General features: G+C 37.8%; 1 protein-coding gene across 1 annotated transcript in view; it reads right to left on the bottom strand.

The window, feature by feature from the left end:
- mctp1a (multiple C2 domains, transmembrane 1a) overlaps nucleotides 1-18683 on the bottom strand; it is a gene marked incomplete at both ends in the record, with an annotated part of 123428 nt that overhangs the window by 58106 nt on the left and 46639 nt on the right. The window contains 7 exons of the mRNA XM_080048147.1: nucleotides 995-1181; nucleotides 1902-2032; nucleotides 2565-2729; nucleotides 5631-5663; nucleotides 7239-7350; nucleotides 8484-8563; nucleotides 8782-8924. Coding sequence (XP_079904273.1) covers nucleotides 995-1181; nucleotides 1902-2032; nucleotides 2565-2729; nucleotides 5631-5663; nucleotides 7239-7350; nucleotides 8484-8563; nucleotides 8782-8924 — 851 coding nt within the window. The remainder of the gene's footprint in view (nucleotides 1-994; nucleotides 1182-1901; nucleotides 2033-2564; nucleotides 2730-5630; nucleotides 5664-7238; nucleotides 7351-8483; nucleotides 8564-8781; nucleotides 8925-18683) is intronic.

The following is an 18683-nucleotide window of genomic DNA, read 5'->3' as shown; positions in this document are numbered from 1 at the left end:
CCCCTTTACTCTCACAACTTATTCCGACTTCTTTATTTTTTTCATATTTCTTGAGAAAAAAGAAAACACTTCTTGATTAAAGAATTAGAATCGACATTAACTGTGACTTCACAAGACTGATGATGAATTGAAGGAGTTGTTTGTCAGGTCAGTCTGACTTATGACACAAACAAACAATACTTTTCTCTGTCTTGGCACCTTGGACATGACACATGTGACAGTCATTAATCCAAGGAAGAAACCACAGTTTGAGGTGTTGCATTACACAAAAGATCATATAAAGCATGAGGACATGAGTAGTCTATGAATATTTAAGAATAATGCCTATTGTGTACTAGTTGTAGGGCTGTAACGATATGTGTATCGAACCGAGAATCGCGATACACAGAGCCACGATCCTGCATCGCGGTGTGAGAAGGCAGAATCTGTTTTTTTTTTTGTTAGGTTTTGGATAAAAGGTTTGGGGAAGTAAGCTGAAGCTGTTAAGTGTGTATTTGTATTCTAACTTGATTTTTGGTTTACCTTTTTTATTTTTCAATAGTATTATTTTGTTGAGAGGAGAGAGAAATGTTATATCTTTGGTTATTAATGTATTCATGTTGCTTATAATGTTCTTTGTGTTCAAATATTGTCAGGTTATTTTTTATTAAATGTTACATTAAGTTAAATGATATTATAAATGTTATTTAAATAAAATGGTTTTAAAATTTCAAAAAATCGTAGTATGTATCGAATCGTGGATCAAACTCGTGATACAAATCGAATCGTGAGATTTTGTATCGTTACAGCCCTAACTAGTTGTATTAAAGCCTTTATAGTTGACAACACAGTACTGCTGGGCATGCATGGCAACTTTTTTTAAATTTTAAGGTCTATTATTAAGCCGTTAATTGTATCAGAAATATTAACACAACACAGTATTATCCTGAACTCTCTCTCTCACACACACACACACACACACACACACACACACACACACACACAATGAACTCACATATCTCTGCATGATTTGGTATCTCTCATGCGGGTCATCCAGCATGTTGACTGACAGGTCTGAGATGGAAACAGCAGCTGAAGCGGTGAGTGTGACCAGCAGCACCAGAACACCTTCACCTTCCTCCAGTGGCAGGTCCAGCTTGTGCGTGTGTTCTTTGCTGAGAAGCGACAGGTCGACGGTGCACCTAAAGTGCACACACACACACAAACACACAAACAAACAGAAAATGAATGACAAATAAGAGTATTGTACATTGTGTGGGTAGCTGACTATGCTGAAATACAGGTGGATGGTAAAAGAGGAAGCTAAGCAAAGCTACAAAGGACTATAAAGACTAAAGTTAAAGAAATGCAATCTAGCAGAAAAACAAAGAAATCAAAAAAAATAAACATCAGATTTCCCTTTAAAAATCAACTCATTCATTGCATGCTGCACTGGACAATAGCAATCACAATAGAAACAGCCTCATAATAGTAAACACATAGCAAGCATCACACGTGTAAGATATGAGCAACTGCAGACAACATATATAGCCAAAGCTCACAGAATTAAAACCTTAGGGAAAGCACTTTCTCTTGACTGAATTGATTTTCTGACATACCCTTAATATATCTTAAGTTAATATCAAGGAAGGCCAATAGCAATTAATGGACTTGGGTCAAAGAGTTCAAAGGACAGGCTTTCTCGAAAGCTTCCATTCTGATTAAAAAAATAGAAAAAACTCCCCTTTTACACAGGAAATGAGTATTTAGCCATGGTTTAAAAATGTGCACAGGAATGCTATACTCGTGGATATGGAGAGAGATTAAAATGGAAATAACATTAATTGTAAAGGCCTTCTATGTCTGATTAAAAGATTTGCTGAGAGTTACATATTTCGAAAGATTGATGAAGACACAAGCACCTTCCCATGAAGTCATCCTTCTTGCCAGCATCTTTGTCCCAGACTGTAATGTCTACATAGCCTCCCTGCTCGTCATACATGTGGAAGTCAAACTGCTCTCTCCACTGGGGGTTCAGCGTTTTGGAAATTGTCTGAGAAAAAAAAGAAGGAAATACCATGTGTCGCAGTTGTTTGCATGAGATAAGGTTATTACATGTACTGTCTGAACATATAAACTGATAAGTATTAGATATTAACAGATCACAGACATTTGTGAATCCAAAGTCTAACTGCAGCAGCTTTACAAGCCTGTGAAAAGGGCAGCATTTTGTTAACACATGACATAATCCTACAATACTGTAAGTAAAGTCAGGAATGAAGAAATGTAAAAAAAGTAGTGTGCCAAGTGATTAGAAAAATAAATTGATGTAAGTGTATTGTAGTAACAAGTGAGAAAATACTTTTCTTTGTGCAAAAAATATATGTATTGTCGCCTTTTCTTTTCAGTAATGCTTACATAAGATTAACTTCATTTGTCTTCAATAAGAATTGTATAACTAAATCAGTACGCCCATTGCATGTTATGTAGGAAGATATTTAAATCTGACCATATAAATGTTCTTTTCGTACCTTGATCACAGTGCCACATATAGACAAAATATCTTAAACAGTGAGTGTGTTTACTTTGCTCTTGTACTTCTGGTGCCCCATCCTGAATTTGACGTAAGGGTCGCTGAGGCCGTTAGCATCCATGGGCTGGAGGCTGCGACCTTCTATCAGACTGATGCTGACTATGCCTCGCCACAGCTGGGCTTTTCTATGCACATCTGACAGACGCATACTCTGATACTGCAGCAGACACACAAACACATTCAAAGAAACATTTACACACATACACACACAAACACCCACACATGATACATTCATTAAATTACCCAAAGGTAGAATTGTGGCTTGTGTACACCTTGTCAGAAGGAAAATAACAAGTACCAAACACATGAAGGAAACACAGTGAGGAGCGGGCTACACGCAAAAGACAACACTTAAACTCAAAGCGGGATTATTCAACACAATCACCTCTGAATCGTGTGACTGTTGGAAGCAACATTTAACCAGCATTTGTGGAAAAATGAAAAACATGTATTGTAACTTCTCTCTATCATTACGTGTTTACTGAGAACATACAGTGGATGAAATCAGTGTACAATCAGTACAGTCAGCACAATAATACATTAATGTCATTGCATCAGCCTGGTCTTTTTGTACAAATTGTACATTTTAAAATTGAAGAGGTGAGTGATTTGTAGATAGGTATGCCATTGAGATAGTGTTACTGCGTGTCTGTATATTTGTTACGGCATCAGTCCGTCCTGTAAGTAGACCGCACTGCAAATCAAGATTGATGATTCTCCATATTATAGTATGGTATTATGTTTAAGTATTTTCTTCTTTGGGTTTTATTGAGTTTTTCTTACTGTTTTCGCAGCACTTACAGGCCTATTTAACCTCTTTTTGAATCATGTCAGTATTCTTCACTAAAACAAAGAGCAGGGTATTTATTTGTCAAACAACTACACCCCTCTCTCTCTCACTCTCCCTGCCTCCTTCCTCGTTAGGGAGAATTTATTAGCATAGCTTTTGTTTTGCGGGTGAATTTCATTAAACTCTGAACAAACCCTGCCTCGCAAGCACAGCCCTTTGATCTGAAGACGGAGCCTCTTAATTTCCATTCTTCAGACATTAAACAATGCAAAAGGCTCCCTGCAATATAGCCAACTGCACATACAGCAACTCCCACCTCTTTCATTTCTCCTGCTCACTTGCTGCTCACACAATGTATTGCTAATGATGAGAGGTCGCCATTATGTCCTACTCAACATTGTTTCCTTGTTTTGTTGCTACACTTTTCTTGTTACATAAAACCGTGGACTATTTGTTTTTTTAATCCAGATCTCTCTGCCAGAGCACAGCAGGAGAGATATCACGTATTAAGACATTTGGGGGCTGAAAGTCTTATAAGAGATATACTAACATGTAGTCTAACAACTGTCTAACAGCCTTGCACATGGTTCAACTTTTGTAGGCTCTGTAGTTAGCATCTTCAACTGTGGGTCCAACACATAAATTCTTCATTAAAAAAAGAAAAAGAAAATGGTTGTGTAAAAATAACTGTACTTTATGTAGTTGAGCACAGAGGCACTCAGGAGCAGCGCCTTTTTGGGTGGGGTAGCAGAGTAGCTACTTAGTAGTGTTTGAGCTCATTCCAGAGTCACAGGCGGGGTGGCCCAGTTTGTAGGCTTCAAAGGCTCAGTTTGGGGAAGCAAGATACAGGAGCAGGATGTCTGCACAGCTTTGACCAAACACTCTTCAAATGTGTATCTGGGTCTCAAACTTTTCACTGTTAGGATATAATCTGTGGCTATAGGTGTAATTTAGGACTAGAAGTAAAACTGTTTCCTTCTCAATGAAAATGTATAAACCAAACAATGAAAGTTACCAAAGCACCTTAAAAGAAGCAACACATGAGCGACAAAAAACAGCAGATTAAACCCAATTGTGTTCAGGAAATGGTCCCTGATACCAATATTTATTTAGAAAAAATGTAAACAAGGTACTTGCTTCATGCAAAACTTCAACCAGCATGCTTACTGTTCAACATGACGAGCCAACAAGTACCACAAAACAGCCAGAAGGCAGCCTTCACTTATGCATTGAAAGATGAGACACCAAAACAATGTGAAGGGGTCTCAGAGTATCCTATAATCAGTTGACAATTAAATGTTCTCATTTCACAGTTGATTTGCTGTAAAGGACTCCTTGTAAACCTCTACAAACAAATCAATGGCTTTATTTTCTCACACAGTAGCTGCAATACACTGCAGATCAAAGGTGGAAGAAGCAACACACATAGTACTGCATACTTTAACAGTCTAAAAGAACAAAGTTCAATATAAATGATCTTAATGGTCAGGACAACTACGAAGTGATGCCATGGCACACTAGATACTCTATATATAATGACGGACTTCACTGTAAATGGTTAGTGTTCTAAAACACAAAATAGTTTGCAAATCCCAAAAAACAAACAAAAAAATGACTTGATAAGAACGGCAGTACTTGTAAGGCATGACTTCCACCGTTGGTGCATATTAGATATGACGTATGACTACCCTTCACACATGTAAATAGAGTTCTATTATATTCTTCCTGACCGCCAGGGGCCGTGCCTGTGGTTGCAGGGCAACCAGCAAAGAGTCGCGGACTATCATATATATATTTTTCAACCTGTATTCATTATAAGCGAAAAGATACAAGGAATATCTTTAAGGGTGACGTGTGTAGACATAACATCTGGTGTCAAGCACTGCCTCTGGTGGTCATCCAGAATTCATAGGACCTTAGTTACATACGTAATGCTCGTTTATCTTTTACTTGATAGCACTTGCAAGCCAAAAAAAAGAAGAAGAAAGTTTGGTGATGTAAATAGCAGTTAGTATATTGCAGCTTGTGGGAAAAAAACGTGTGATGATGAGAACTAAAGAACTGAAGGAGAAAAAGAAAAACTGCTGACACCACTGTGGAAGGAGGAAAACAAAGGAAGGGGAAGGGCCAGGGAGACTCCATCCATGTACCAGGACAAAAGGGAAGAGTGCAGGATAGGTGAGGTGAGGTGCAGTGCAGTCAGTAGTGAGGTTACAGAGTACAGTCAATAGTTTGTGAGTGGGGGAGTTACATGCTGTTTTAGTTTACCTTACTAGATCGTTTCCAGTTCCTTCTCATGGTCTGTAAATGAGACAAAGCTGTTACAGAGCGCCCCCCACTGTCTGCCCCTTACAGCTGCAGGGTCAGAGGTTAAAGGACATGGGGTGTGTTAGCCCTGGCATGGTGCAGGGGGGGTTAGATGAAGACAGACGGGTCATTCATGCAAGTTAAGTAAGCAAGAGGTGTATGAGAGGACTTGTCATGTGGTGTTATGAAGAGTTTGCAAATGCAGACATGCACAGTTTAGCATGTAGACAGTAGCTGCAGTTTGTGCCTCTCATACAGTGTAACAATCAATTTATACTTGATACTTTCACAAAATGTTGTTTATAATCCTGTATCGTAAAAAATTGAGAATCACCTTGAAAAACAGTTGAACATTTTACTAAACTGTACACACTGTAAAATGGCCGATCATAAGAGAGAGGATAACCAGATGTCCTAGATTGAAATAAATGCAGATGTTGAGCATCTGGCCCAAGTCTCTTTGCCTTCAATTCATTTTTGTGGATCAAATGTAGCTTATCGCTGTGACTTTAATGATCCCTAATGCAAAAGTTTCAAATACAAAAACAATCACTACGCAAGAGTGTGCACAAAGGAACTCGCACAATTCTCTCGTGTCAACGTAACATTCCTGAACTTGAAAAAACACTGTATATAACGCAGATCATTATATAGAGAAACGCTGTTGATGCTGCATGATTAATAAAATCACCAGATTGTTAGCAGGATTCATTTAAAAGTAGATTAAAGTTCTTTATTTTCACTTACTCTTCCATACCAGTAGATGGCAACAGATAGAGTAATCCAGAATGCACTAGTATAACCTTGTACTCATTTTCTTCACAGTTGGAGAAATCTAAAATGATGCTCAACCTAAATAAGAGTTTATTTGTTCTGTCAAATGTGGACTCTGTGAACTACAGTGCTATATAAGCAGCAGAATTAAGACATCAGATCAAAAGGAATAAAATATTTCCCTCATGACTTTGCCTTGTTCCGGATGGCGCATGCGGGGGTCCAATTAACCAAACAAATAATTGAACAGAAATAAATGCAACTCTGAAACATCGAGCACGTCCACAGAGGCACGAGCCAACATAATTAGAAAAGAGAATCTAGTGCTCTTTGAACATGAAACTTTTTCACAGAACATATTAATTACACTTGTGTTTATGCAGAGGCATTTGCTGAGTTGAATAGTTTCCAGTAGCTGAGGCGTTCTGAAGCCAGCACATTCCAGTTCAACACAGCATGCCTAGGCTTCTGATGTATGGAGAAACCGTTCACTGACCTGGAACAACACTGTTGCTGAACTTTGATTATGAATATTATAAACCTTATATTGATTGTTTTTTTCTTCTTTTAACTTAAAAAGCAATTATTTTTAACTAAGGTCCTCAAGATTTCTATATTTGGCTAAATTATATCAGGTATGTTATTCCTTATCTTGGTTTGATATTTCAAAAGATGAGGTATAGCGGGGGAGGTAGGACAGACATAAATGATTCCCCTTTAGGAGTAGGACATGTAGTGCAGGAACAGAGAGAGATGAATGAGTAACTTGATATAATGTTCTAATAGTTTTCTTACAGCATCCCTCACGTCTCCCTCCTTTGGTGTCAGAGTGACAGCCAGTTCAAGGCTGCCCAGGTTGTGTTCAGGGTACTGTGGGTCCTTAAGGTCCAGCGTGACATCCAGTGTCCTACAGGAAGCACAGTTCACATGGCTCAGGCTCATAGTGCTTTCATGAATACTGCACATTCATATGCATGCAGTGCATGGATTCCACACGTGTTTATAAATGAATGCATGCAGTATACCACACCCCGTCCATCTGCACATAGAGTGGATGCACATATTCAATCAGCTCAAGTGTGACTCAAAGTATGTGGAACACTGCCATAATCTGACTTGTATTCTGTTTCCTTTCCCCTAAGCTGCCATTCTTATCATTTGCAGTGAGTAACAATGACAACAAGCAGCGTCAACCATACCAACAATCTTAAATTATGCATAAGGAAGGGTTATTAATAAGGGGATAACAAAGAAGGAAGTTACAATGTATTATATTACATATGAGCTTAAGTCATTTTAAATGCAGGTTCAACCACTATGCATATATTAGCAGCAAAAGTCCTGCATTGTTCTGGAGATGTTCAGTATTTGGTTGGATCAGTAAATGTTGGTAAACACTACTGAGATCTAACAGTGTAAAACTGATTCAGTTCTGATGGGAAGCGATGGTCTTAACTTTAGGAAGAAAGCTCACTGGAAATTATCACTGCTAATTAACATCAAGGAATACAAATAAACATTGTTATTGTTATATTGCTACAATTTTGCTAGAAGGAAAATGCATGAAGTGAACACACTGAGCATTCTATGTTATTATGTTTTTTTTTTATAACAGCTGTACTTCACATAAGATTGATGATGTACTTTTGGTAATTTATAGCATATTCACTTACATCTCTAAATCAAACAAGAATACAGCCCTAGTAGGAATAGGATTTATGTGGTGAGTTACCAAAAACTGCCACTAGAGGGAGATCTCAGACTATATTTGATCAAAATGACTATCAAAAGCATGGACAGATTTTTTTGATAGGCTAAAGAAAATAGCCCCTAAAAGAGTTGTTGTCTCTTGAGAAATCAGCTTCTCTGAACATTCATGTTACTGGGAGATTGCAGCTACCTACATAGTCCTACAAATTCAAAATCAGTGCAGAGAGTACATGAAACAGTTCAGTTAATAGGAGGGCAAGCGATTGACAGTGCGTGAGGTGATAGAGCAAAGAGAAGAAGGCACTCATAAAAAAGAGAACACAAAGTGACCTCTGATGCTCCAGTGACTCCAGGTGGAGGTATGCTGAGCCCATGAAATCATCCTGAAGTCCAAAGTCGTAGTCAAAAACCTACAAATAGACAATTCACAGCAACTGTCAAAGGAGGACCCTCAACAGCACATTGCAAATGTTATCCCTGCCATTATTTTCACACTGATTTGTCATACCTGGCAATTAAAGGAAGCTTGCATAGTGAACTGTTTACCTCTGTTAAGACCCAAAATACAACAGTAATTCGTATTTCAACAGGATGATATTTGAAGTCCCAGGACTTATCTGTTGCTTACCTTGACATAAAGCGGGTCCTTCAGGGTTTCAACCAAAAGGCTTAATCTCTCCTCCCACACCGGGTTGAGGTTCTTATGGATGGTCTTACTTCTGAAAACCTCCTTTCCTGAAATCTTAAACTTCACATATGGATCACTGGTCCCTACAGGAAAGAAAAGTAAACACAGAGAAATGCTGTTAAATAACGAGAGTGCAACAAGATAGTATTAAAAGTAATGGGTATGCTGCTAAATTATCTATAAAGGTAAGGTGGTATGGTCAAATTGAAAATGTGAGCTGGTCACTTTCTTCATCTCTTCACCATTGGTCAAATGGTAGCATCTACAGCCAGGATTGTAATAACATTGTCACTGACATTAGTGTCAAATATATTCAAATTAACTGTGTCAGTTGATCATTTAGTAATCTTGTTTAACAGGATTTAAAAAGAAAAATTATTGTATATCCAAATACATGGAGCATTTTTTTAAACTTCGGCATTTTCTTCTAGCTTCTTTGGTACGGTCACAAGATAATACATCTTTTGTTCTACCTCAAACTGTTTTCAAACACAAATACAAAGACAGTGGCACACGCTTCTTTGAAGACATAAGGAGAAAAGAAGGCATGTCATGTGACTAATGTTCTAGTGTGGACCATATGATCAAGCAGTATTTCATTTTGAAGCTGGTGTACTTGTCTCATACTCTATTTGGCCACTAGGTGGTGCCATTGGTTTACATTTGTGTTATTCTGTATATGCCAGATCATTTTGGTGGGCTCAATAAATACAGTACAATAACTTCACTTGTTTTAAAAGAAAAAAAAGTGAGACTCGTCTTTTTAATATGCACATTCATTACACTTGCATGCGTTGAAACATGTCAACCTAAAAAGGGCACAAACAAGCAATCTTTTATATTTAACAACAACAAATACATACATACACACTTAGACCTAAACTGCATTTACTTACAGTGTAGTCTGTAAAATACACACAAAAACAGGCTAGAGGGTCTTCAATGTATGTATTGACCATTCCTCAGGATGGAAAAGAACATATCATCATAAATCTACATTTCATTACCCTAGTAAATAAATAGAAATTGATCTTTCTGTCAATTACATGTCTGCATCATTCTAACATCTTATTAGCCATGGTCCATTAAGTTTATGATAAAGTCAATTGGTTTGACAGGCAATGAAAAAACTATACGAAGAGAAGACAGAAACACAACATAAAAGCAAAGAACATGGACAATTAAAATATGGAGACAACTGAGTAAAGAAATGTAATTAAATATACTAGCAATGCTATAATATTTGTTTTCAGTTATTTCAGAAAGTGAACACCTGCAAAGATTTCCTAAGCCATTCATCTCTCAATCTGGTTCAGCACACACAACTAAAATCATGGGGAAGACTGCTGACTTGTCAGTTGTGCAGAAGACAATCATTGGCACCCTCCACAAGACGGGTGGAGCCACAAAAGGTCATTGCTGAAAGGGCTGGCTGTTCGCTGAGTGCTGTATCACAGCATAATCATGGAAAGTTGACGGGATGGGGAAAGTGTGGTAGAAAGAGGGGAACAAGCAACCTGGGCTTCAATAACACCTCAGCAGTGCGACACAGGCAAATCGCAGCCATGCCTTTTGCACATTACATTGTGCAAAAGAAGAAAGTATTGGGTGGATGAATGAATATACTTTTCAGAAGGTCGACATTATTATTATTATTATTATTATTATTAATCCTTTTTTTTATTGGTCTTGTGTTATGTTCTAATATTTTGAGATGCTGGATATTTGATTTTCTTGAGCTGTAAGCAATCAGCAAACATAAAAATATATTTTCAAAATGCCATTACATTTTCAAATGAAAATTTCAATGTGAGTCTTATGAAGTTTGAGAGTAATGAATTCCTCTTCCTCTTGCTTAGATACACTGAGCACAAGGAGGCACATAAACAAAGTGGATACAATTGTCAGTCAAATCAATTAACTTCTAATCATCACATAGCACACCAACTACAATGAAAGCAACTTGCAAGTAAGTTATATTCACTGATGTCAGAGATGCTGTGCTATTTGCTCATTTTCTATCCATGTCCAGCAGTACTCTGCTACATGTATCTGAACTACTTAGTTCATCAGTGATGATATCAATTCTCACAAAGTTTTTACTGGTTCTAAGAGGCAGTAAAGAGACTAATGGCAAAACTGAAAGAGGTTATTTATTTCATTACAAGAGATGTGAGCATAAATATTGCTGTGGTGACAAAGAGTCTAACTATATGGACAATTATAGATTATTATACGGTGTACAGAATTCAAATTTAAAGGATAGAAACCCAATAATAACATGACATCTGAATCTGACAATAACTTATTCCAACAATCAAATATGCTTTGTCTGAATAAAAACTGCTATTGTCATTCTCAGCTGTCAGCAAGCTTTGATTTGAGGGAAGCAAAATATGCACCAACAGCGGCCTGCTGACATGTCCACCTTTTCACATTTTGAGCAACCTCAAAACACTCTCGTGCATACCAGCAAACACACACACACACACACACACACACACACACACACACACACACAGTAGCCCATGATGAATCAGTGCCAGTGAGCTGCAGCAAGAGGACACAGATGACAGGATAAGAAAAAAAGGGGGAATGGCATTACTGTGTACTAGAACAGACAGTAACGGACAATGCATAATTCTATGAAAATAAGCGTATAATAGACATTATGCAAAAACAAACAATATACATTTAAAGGTGGCGTTACTGAAATTGGAGAATGCTTGTTGTCAAAATCACTTTTTATTAAATCAGTGAATATATCCTCACGATCCGCTAACTTTCCGTACTGTGTGCTGACGGAACATTCAGTGTCATTACACAGCCTAGGCTCTGTAAACAAGAATGTTGCTAGCTACCGGGGACCCCCCCTTGTTAAGCTAACCCATGTTTACATAACCGTTTACAGACCCTAGGCTGTGTATTAACACTGGATTTTTTTTAAGCTGTGATTTTGACAACAACTGTTCTCCAGAATCGCTGACTCCACTTTAATAAATAAAAAGGAATAATTCCTGCTAAAAGAAGTACAACTCATATCAGGAATATTATGTGATACTTTATAAACTCTGTGGTCCGCATCATGAAGGCAAAAACCACTCAATTCTAAAACTGCAGCAACTCTTCTTTTTTTGTCTTTCTCTCACCCTCTTTCGGTGTCCCACTGCAATATGGGAAAATATAGTAAAGCATGGTTGACTCCCATGGTTGAACATTCAACAACTAATATGATACTATATTAACAGGAAAACAGGTCTCCCTTGTAAAAGAGTCTTCGGTCTCAATGGGATTTACCTGTATAAATAAAGGTTAAAAAAAAAAAAAAAAAAAAAAAAAAAAAAAAACCCCAGAGTCATATATCTAACAGCAGCATCAGTGTGAGCACTATTCTTGGGCACAAAGAGATGTTGACTGGTTCATATGAAGATGTTAATCTATTCATTTTCTATAAAACCAACCACTAAACACTATAGAAGTAGCTGGGAGTCCAAATAAATGTGTTTGTGAGAGGACCCAGAGGTGCACTCAGCAGGCAAATTTGCCCTGGGTGTGGCCCAAAGGCAGATCTAAAAGCCCCTGATAGACTTGTGCTGATAGCTGCTCTCTGTCTTCCTGACATGCCTACAAAACATAATCCAGCAAACACTTATCTCAGTGAACACCTAATGGGCAGTGACTATAAAAGTACTTCTCACTGCGACTGATTGCCAATAAGCCCGACTGCCTTCCAGACATCTGAGAATGCAAAAGCAGTAAGCTTAAAAGCACAGTCACTGATCCAGATATAAACAAAAGCCCCCATCACCAACAATTGCTATCACCTTTTGAATGGTGTTTTATCAAAAGGGTTAACACTAACACAATCTTTTCGAAGAATCAGACAATTGAGAATGTAGTCTCTCCAACCACAACCACTGTAATTTGGTTGTATGTAGTGTTTCAACACATTTCACATTGTAGTATATATAGCAACAATACGTTCTGAATAAGTATTTCTGTAGAATAGTATGTACTAATTCTACTTTTTTATCATTTTAACAGCTTTTCTCTCTATTTAATTATGAAATAAAAATAATTGAATGTCCCACATGAGTTTGTCAGACTTCAGGCCTTTTGCCAAATGATCCTTTGGAGGGTTTGCGATTCACACTGTCAAGTCATCTACAATGCCATTAAGGATTTAGCAGACTTCAGAACTATGAGATCTAGCTGTTGAAGCTGTGAGGTAAGAGTCATTATAGGAGTGTGCAGAAAATACAGAAAGTTGGTAATAAACACCGGTCAGGGGTGCCATACAAGTACACATCCAAATGTTCCAGACAAACCCCTAAGCAACAACCACCAATCATTCCATTGATTAAAAGACCTCTACATCTCTCACTTTCCTTTTATAAACTCCCAATTCCTCACACAAACACAGTACATAGAGTATGTGTAATGAGTTTAAGGAATATATGCAGTGCTGTGCCATTAGCAATTTCAGTTACCCACGCACGCACACGCCAAACTACCTGCCTGGTTGGTTGTCTACAGAGGCAACAGGGCAATATAACTAAGAATGTATTTCCGACATGAAGCCTCAACCTTGTTTTAAATAGTCTTGATAACAAAGCACCAGGCTGTCAGCCTGAGACAGGATGATCAGACCGTTTTGAGATAATGTATGCTGGAAAGAAGAGGCTTCTTGCAGGAAGAATGGCAATAATATGGGGGATATAATTGTGAGGAAACGGTAGATTTCAGCCCTGTGAGTCCACGGAATCTTTCGCCTCCGTGAGAATGGTGACTGATTTCCTCACTGCAATCAGGTGTGTGTGCACTGATTGGCTGATTGAACCCAGGTGTTAAGAGATTATATATGCGCTGAGACCCCAGTGCTCTGTGCTGATCATTGTCTCACCTTAAGAGGTAGTGAGAGGTTGTATCCTAGTGCCCTCTGAGTTTAAGAGAAAATAATTGTTGAAGTGTTTGTCTGTCCGTTCAGCTGCTTGGCAGTGATGGTTTTGTTCTCACTTTAGTTTGGTATTTTAAAGTAGCCTGTGTGGCTTTTTGCTTTCTCCCCCTCCCCTTCTTCGCTTTAGCGATTCAGTGGTTATCCCTCTGGGGATAACTTTTAGAAACCCCTTGGTCCGCACCTGTGTCCCAAACCCCCCCCCCCCCCCCCCCTCCACCCAGTCCTCACAATAACTTCATGGTCAAACATATCAAAACCCATTAAACACAACTTGGCACAGTATCTCAATCAAGAATATTTTCATACGCACATAAAAGCCAAGCATTGTTTGTGATACTGATTTGTTATAAGCTACCCATTTCTAAAAGAATAGCTTCAAAATGATGTTCGGAACAATTTCATTATTATACTTCCCCATTTCATCATCATCAATCTGTAGATTCTAATTACACATTAATGATCAATAGATTTCTGTTTCAGTAGCCTACAGGGCAGGCAGACAAACGGTCCTGAATTATTAAGTGATAATTTAGGAGCAGGTAATTACATTTCTAAAGAGGACAGTGTGATATCATGTTCTTAAAATAAGTATGGAACTCATTGAGAAAAGAGATTAACTTACTGTTTGGATTACTTTCATTATGCAGAATGATGGTCTTATATTAATATATATATATATATATATATATATATATATATATATATATATATATATATATATATATATATATATATATATATATATATATATATATATATATATATATATATATATATATATATATATATATATATATACTGTATATATATATATACTGTATATATATATACTGTATATATATATACTGTATATATATATATATGTATATATATATACTGTATATATATATATACTGTATATATATATACTGTATATATATATACTGTATATATATATATATATATATATATATACTGTATATCAAATAAGAAAAACTCATTTATGATGAAATATAGTTTGAACTGGAGTAATGCATTGTAGATCTGAGACTTACTGATAACATTTTGGGCATTGAATATGGATGACGGAGTGCATGCTGATGGCATTAGAAAGCCATCAATAATGTAAGATGTCAGTATGAAATCAGGACTGTTTCAGTCCACCAAACAACCCATTGAAAATAACATAATATACAATATGTGTCCACACATTCAGTGAGTAATGTATGATGAAATAAAAAACTGTGCATAAATGCACAGCAAATTAATGCAAGATAGTACTTATGAATTGTTTGGAGATCACATAATGTCTTGTTAAATCAACATCCTGAGTAGGTTTCCATTATCACATACCAGATGATAAGGTTGTTCATGTGCTGCACTATAATAATCTATTTTCTGTTTAACAGATACAGTATCTCACGTCAATCACACAACCTGTAGCACAGTTCTGAGCAAATGTGTGTGATAAGGCGTTTGTTTCTGCCTGCAGATGCTGAAGTGTGATTATGATAGATGACTTATCAAATGTCTTTATGATGTGAAACAGCTCCTATCAAGTTAGTGATTAAAGTATGTTGATGATTGATGGCTAGTCAAATAAGATGTATACTGTACTTACTTTCTTTGTCAGTGACAAATAAAATACAAATATTCCTGATTAGTATTATGATGGAGGCTTGGCACCTTTTCTATAGAAAAAAAAATCACCTAAAAAAAAACATTTGAACTTTTAGAAAATGTATTATGAACCTTCAGCTAAGCTTATAATTTCCATAAGCCATTTTGCTGGGAGAAACCCTGGATAATCTTCATTATCTAATACACTTACTATATATCAAGATGTGCACTGTGTATTTCTACTCAAAGGAGGAGTCCTCTACTCCCAGCACAGAGGGGAAGGAGTGACCTCCTCTTCACACTCACTGGTTCACTATAGTACAGTGCAGGCTGACTTATTCAGAATTGGCCAACACCATGGAGTAAGTTCATTGATGCTTGTCATGGGCAGTGAGAACACAAGATGAGAAAAATGTATTAGAGCTGCCCATAAAACCCTCAGTCATGCTTAACTGAAAACCTGAAGCAGTGTCATGCTAAGATTCTAGGCACTGTGTGTGGCTGCAAATGTGAGTGTGTCTTTAAGTGTGAGTTCCTGGCCTGTGTAGTGTCAGGACTGACAGATGGTTGCAGCTCTGGGGTTTCTCATTACCCAGAAAGCAATCTGCTCCAGAGGATGTATAGGGTAAGGGTGGAAAGACAAGAAACTCCATCAAGGGATGCTGACAAATGGAGTCAGCCTGTCTCATCATTGCAATTACATACAATCAAAAACACGCCTCTTCTTTTTGCCGCTTAATGCTGGGAGGACTTTACTGTCTTCCCTTGAAGTTTTCCTCCAATGAACCTTCTCTGATGTACAGCATTGATGCTGCAATTAAAATGCAAAGTGTGAGACACTATAACAAGATCTCTTGATTATTACTGCTGATCTGAATGAGCAGCAACAGAAATATAGCGGACAACTGCACAGCATGTGGGAGAATGACCCCGGAATTCCACTGGCTGCGCGTGCGGAGTCCTACGGTTTTGCTACGTGCGCCCAAGTCCGTCAACACCCACCGGCTCCGTTTTCAAAGCAGGCACGGCAAGCGCCGCTGGACAGCTGGAGTTGCGAGACCGAGGAGTTCCCGCAGTAATTAAAAGTGACGGGCGATCACGCTTGATAATATGATTCTTTATATGTGGTATTTACACAAAAACAAACACAAACGGAAGGTTATTGTTCGCATCCGAACAAGTAAAAGAACAGTGGACATGCTTGTATGTGTCTCTGTTTTGAGATTGTTACCTGCAGTGAACACCGAGTGTCTTATTTTGAAAATTAACTGGAGGTTTTATTTATTTGTCGGAGTCTGTGTTAAACTCGATGTGTTCTGTGCTAAATTGATGCGGTGAGCTACGGCATCCAGCAAAAATAGAAGCGAGGCCTATTTCAGCGGAGCAAGTGGACGCTCACGCACTGACTAAAGTAAAAACCGGACAGGCAGCCGGTGGAATTCTGCCTTAAAATAGGAGGTGAGAAAGCAATGAAGGGGACTTGAAATAATAAGGACAAAATGCAGACAGGTTAGTCAAGCTCGGGATCTCTTACTATTCATCTTAAGAAACTGTTGTGCGGCAGAACCATAGATAGTATATAAAATGGATGTATCATCCGGGCTGATCTCAGTTCTTTCAACTGCATCCAATCCATGCGCCTCGCCATCTTGTCAAAGTTTGACTCCGCCTCATTTCCTCGTACCAAAAAGGGCTCTGCTGTGACATTGGGGGGAGGGAGATACTGCCATCTAGCTGACGTACCGTGACGTACACTAAATTAGCAACATTAGCACGACTGCCAGGAGCTAGGCTAACAGCACACCCTCTACTGAATACCGGTAGACTAAGTGAGGGACAGTGGCTAGCTGTCACTCAAGAGGCCACCCCCCTAATTGTTCATATATTTTAACCTCCAATAGAATAAAAACTAGCCTGCTAGAAAAAAATTCACCCCCCTCAGTGTTGTCATGGTCCATGGAGATATGAACTAAACATACAGACTAGAATGGTTTGTTGGTCTTAAATAGGTTTAATAATGCTGTGAAAACAGCTTATTTAACATTGGAGTCAAGGAAAAATTGCTCTGCTTTGAAACCTGCCCCTATTGGCCACCGGAATTTACTGCAATGTTTGTCACTTTCGCATTGGATGCTGGTAGAATTCGCTGTGGTTGGGGCTTGGGCAGAACTGAGTGATCCTCTTCATACTTGAGAACTGAAACCTAATCTCTGTAAACCTCCACACTGATATTAGCCCTTTAAATATGCACAGCCACTAGCAGCTAATCATAACTTAGTCTTAGAAGGAAGTAATTTAAAGCAGGTTATCTTGTTCTAGCGGTGTACAAGGACTACGAATCAGGCTATTGCTGCACATAACCCAATACTCATTGCACCAGTTTAGAGGCAACTTAACTTTAAACTCAATTTAACTACTCATACCTGTATAAATGCATATACATTCTTCTCATGAGCCCATCCCAGCATGTCAAGTGGCTAAACAACAAAACAAGGGATGGATGGATCATACCATTAAGGTAAAAATAGACACACAAAAAAAGAGACAGTAAGCAGCTTGTGAACAGAGCTGATAGGATACACCCACTGCATAGTACATCTATATTATTTTTTACGATTATTTCCCAGTGTGTACTACCTTTATATTCAGAAATATAATTGTTAATGGAACGTTCAATTTGAAAAATGGACATATGCTGCAAAGGGATCCCATGTTTTAAAGGTCCAAAGAAATGCATTACCACTCCTGATTAGGAATAGTGTTAGGAATATATGTTGGTCTGTATAATAAATTGCTATAAGGAAAGTTTTCTTTCAACAAAAAGTATGATTAATATTGCAACACAAAGGGTTTATCTAAGCAGATAATTTGCAATAAGGCACTTTCTCTTAGGAACAATTTTCTAATAGCAAGAATTTGACATTCAGCAAGTAACACTAAACTGTGATAAAATGCTGTACTTAAGAATTTGCGTCGTGCATTTGCATAATTACACTAGGAGTTGAGCAGCTGGAATAACTCTGGTGGTAGAAATGTGTGTCAAGGGTCCACTCCTCAGTTTCAGAGCCAGAGAAGGATTAATATCAGCACAGGGAACCTCAAAGGCGATTAGCTTTAAAAAATGTTTGGAACAAAATGTACAAAAACATTTATTCTTAATTCTATGGTGCTTTTAAAATGCCAGGAAAGTCAAGCAAAAACTTCACTATGTGTACATGGTTAAAAACACAAATGCACATCCAGTTGTCATAGCACAATCAAAAACCAAACATCCAGTCAAAGAGGT

The sequence above is a fragment of the Ammodytes marinus genome (genome assembly GCF_949987685.1).
Source record: "Ammodytes marinus genome assembly, chromosome: 2".
Lineage (NCBI taxonomy): Eukaryota > Metazoa > Chordata > Actinopteri > Uranoscopiformes > Ammodytidae > Ammodytes > Ammodytes marinus.
Note: the sequence above shows the minus strand (reverse complement) of the source record. Positions and strands in the feature narration are given on the sequence as shown.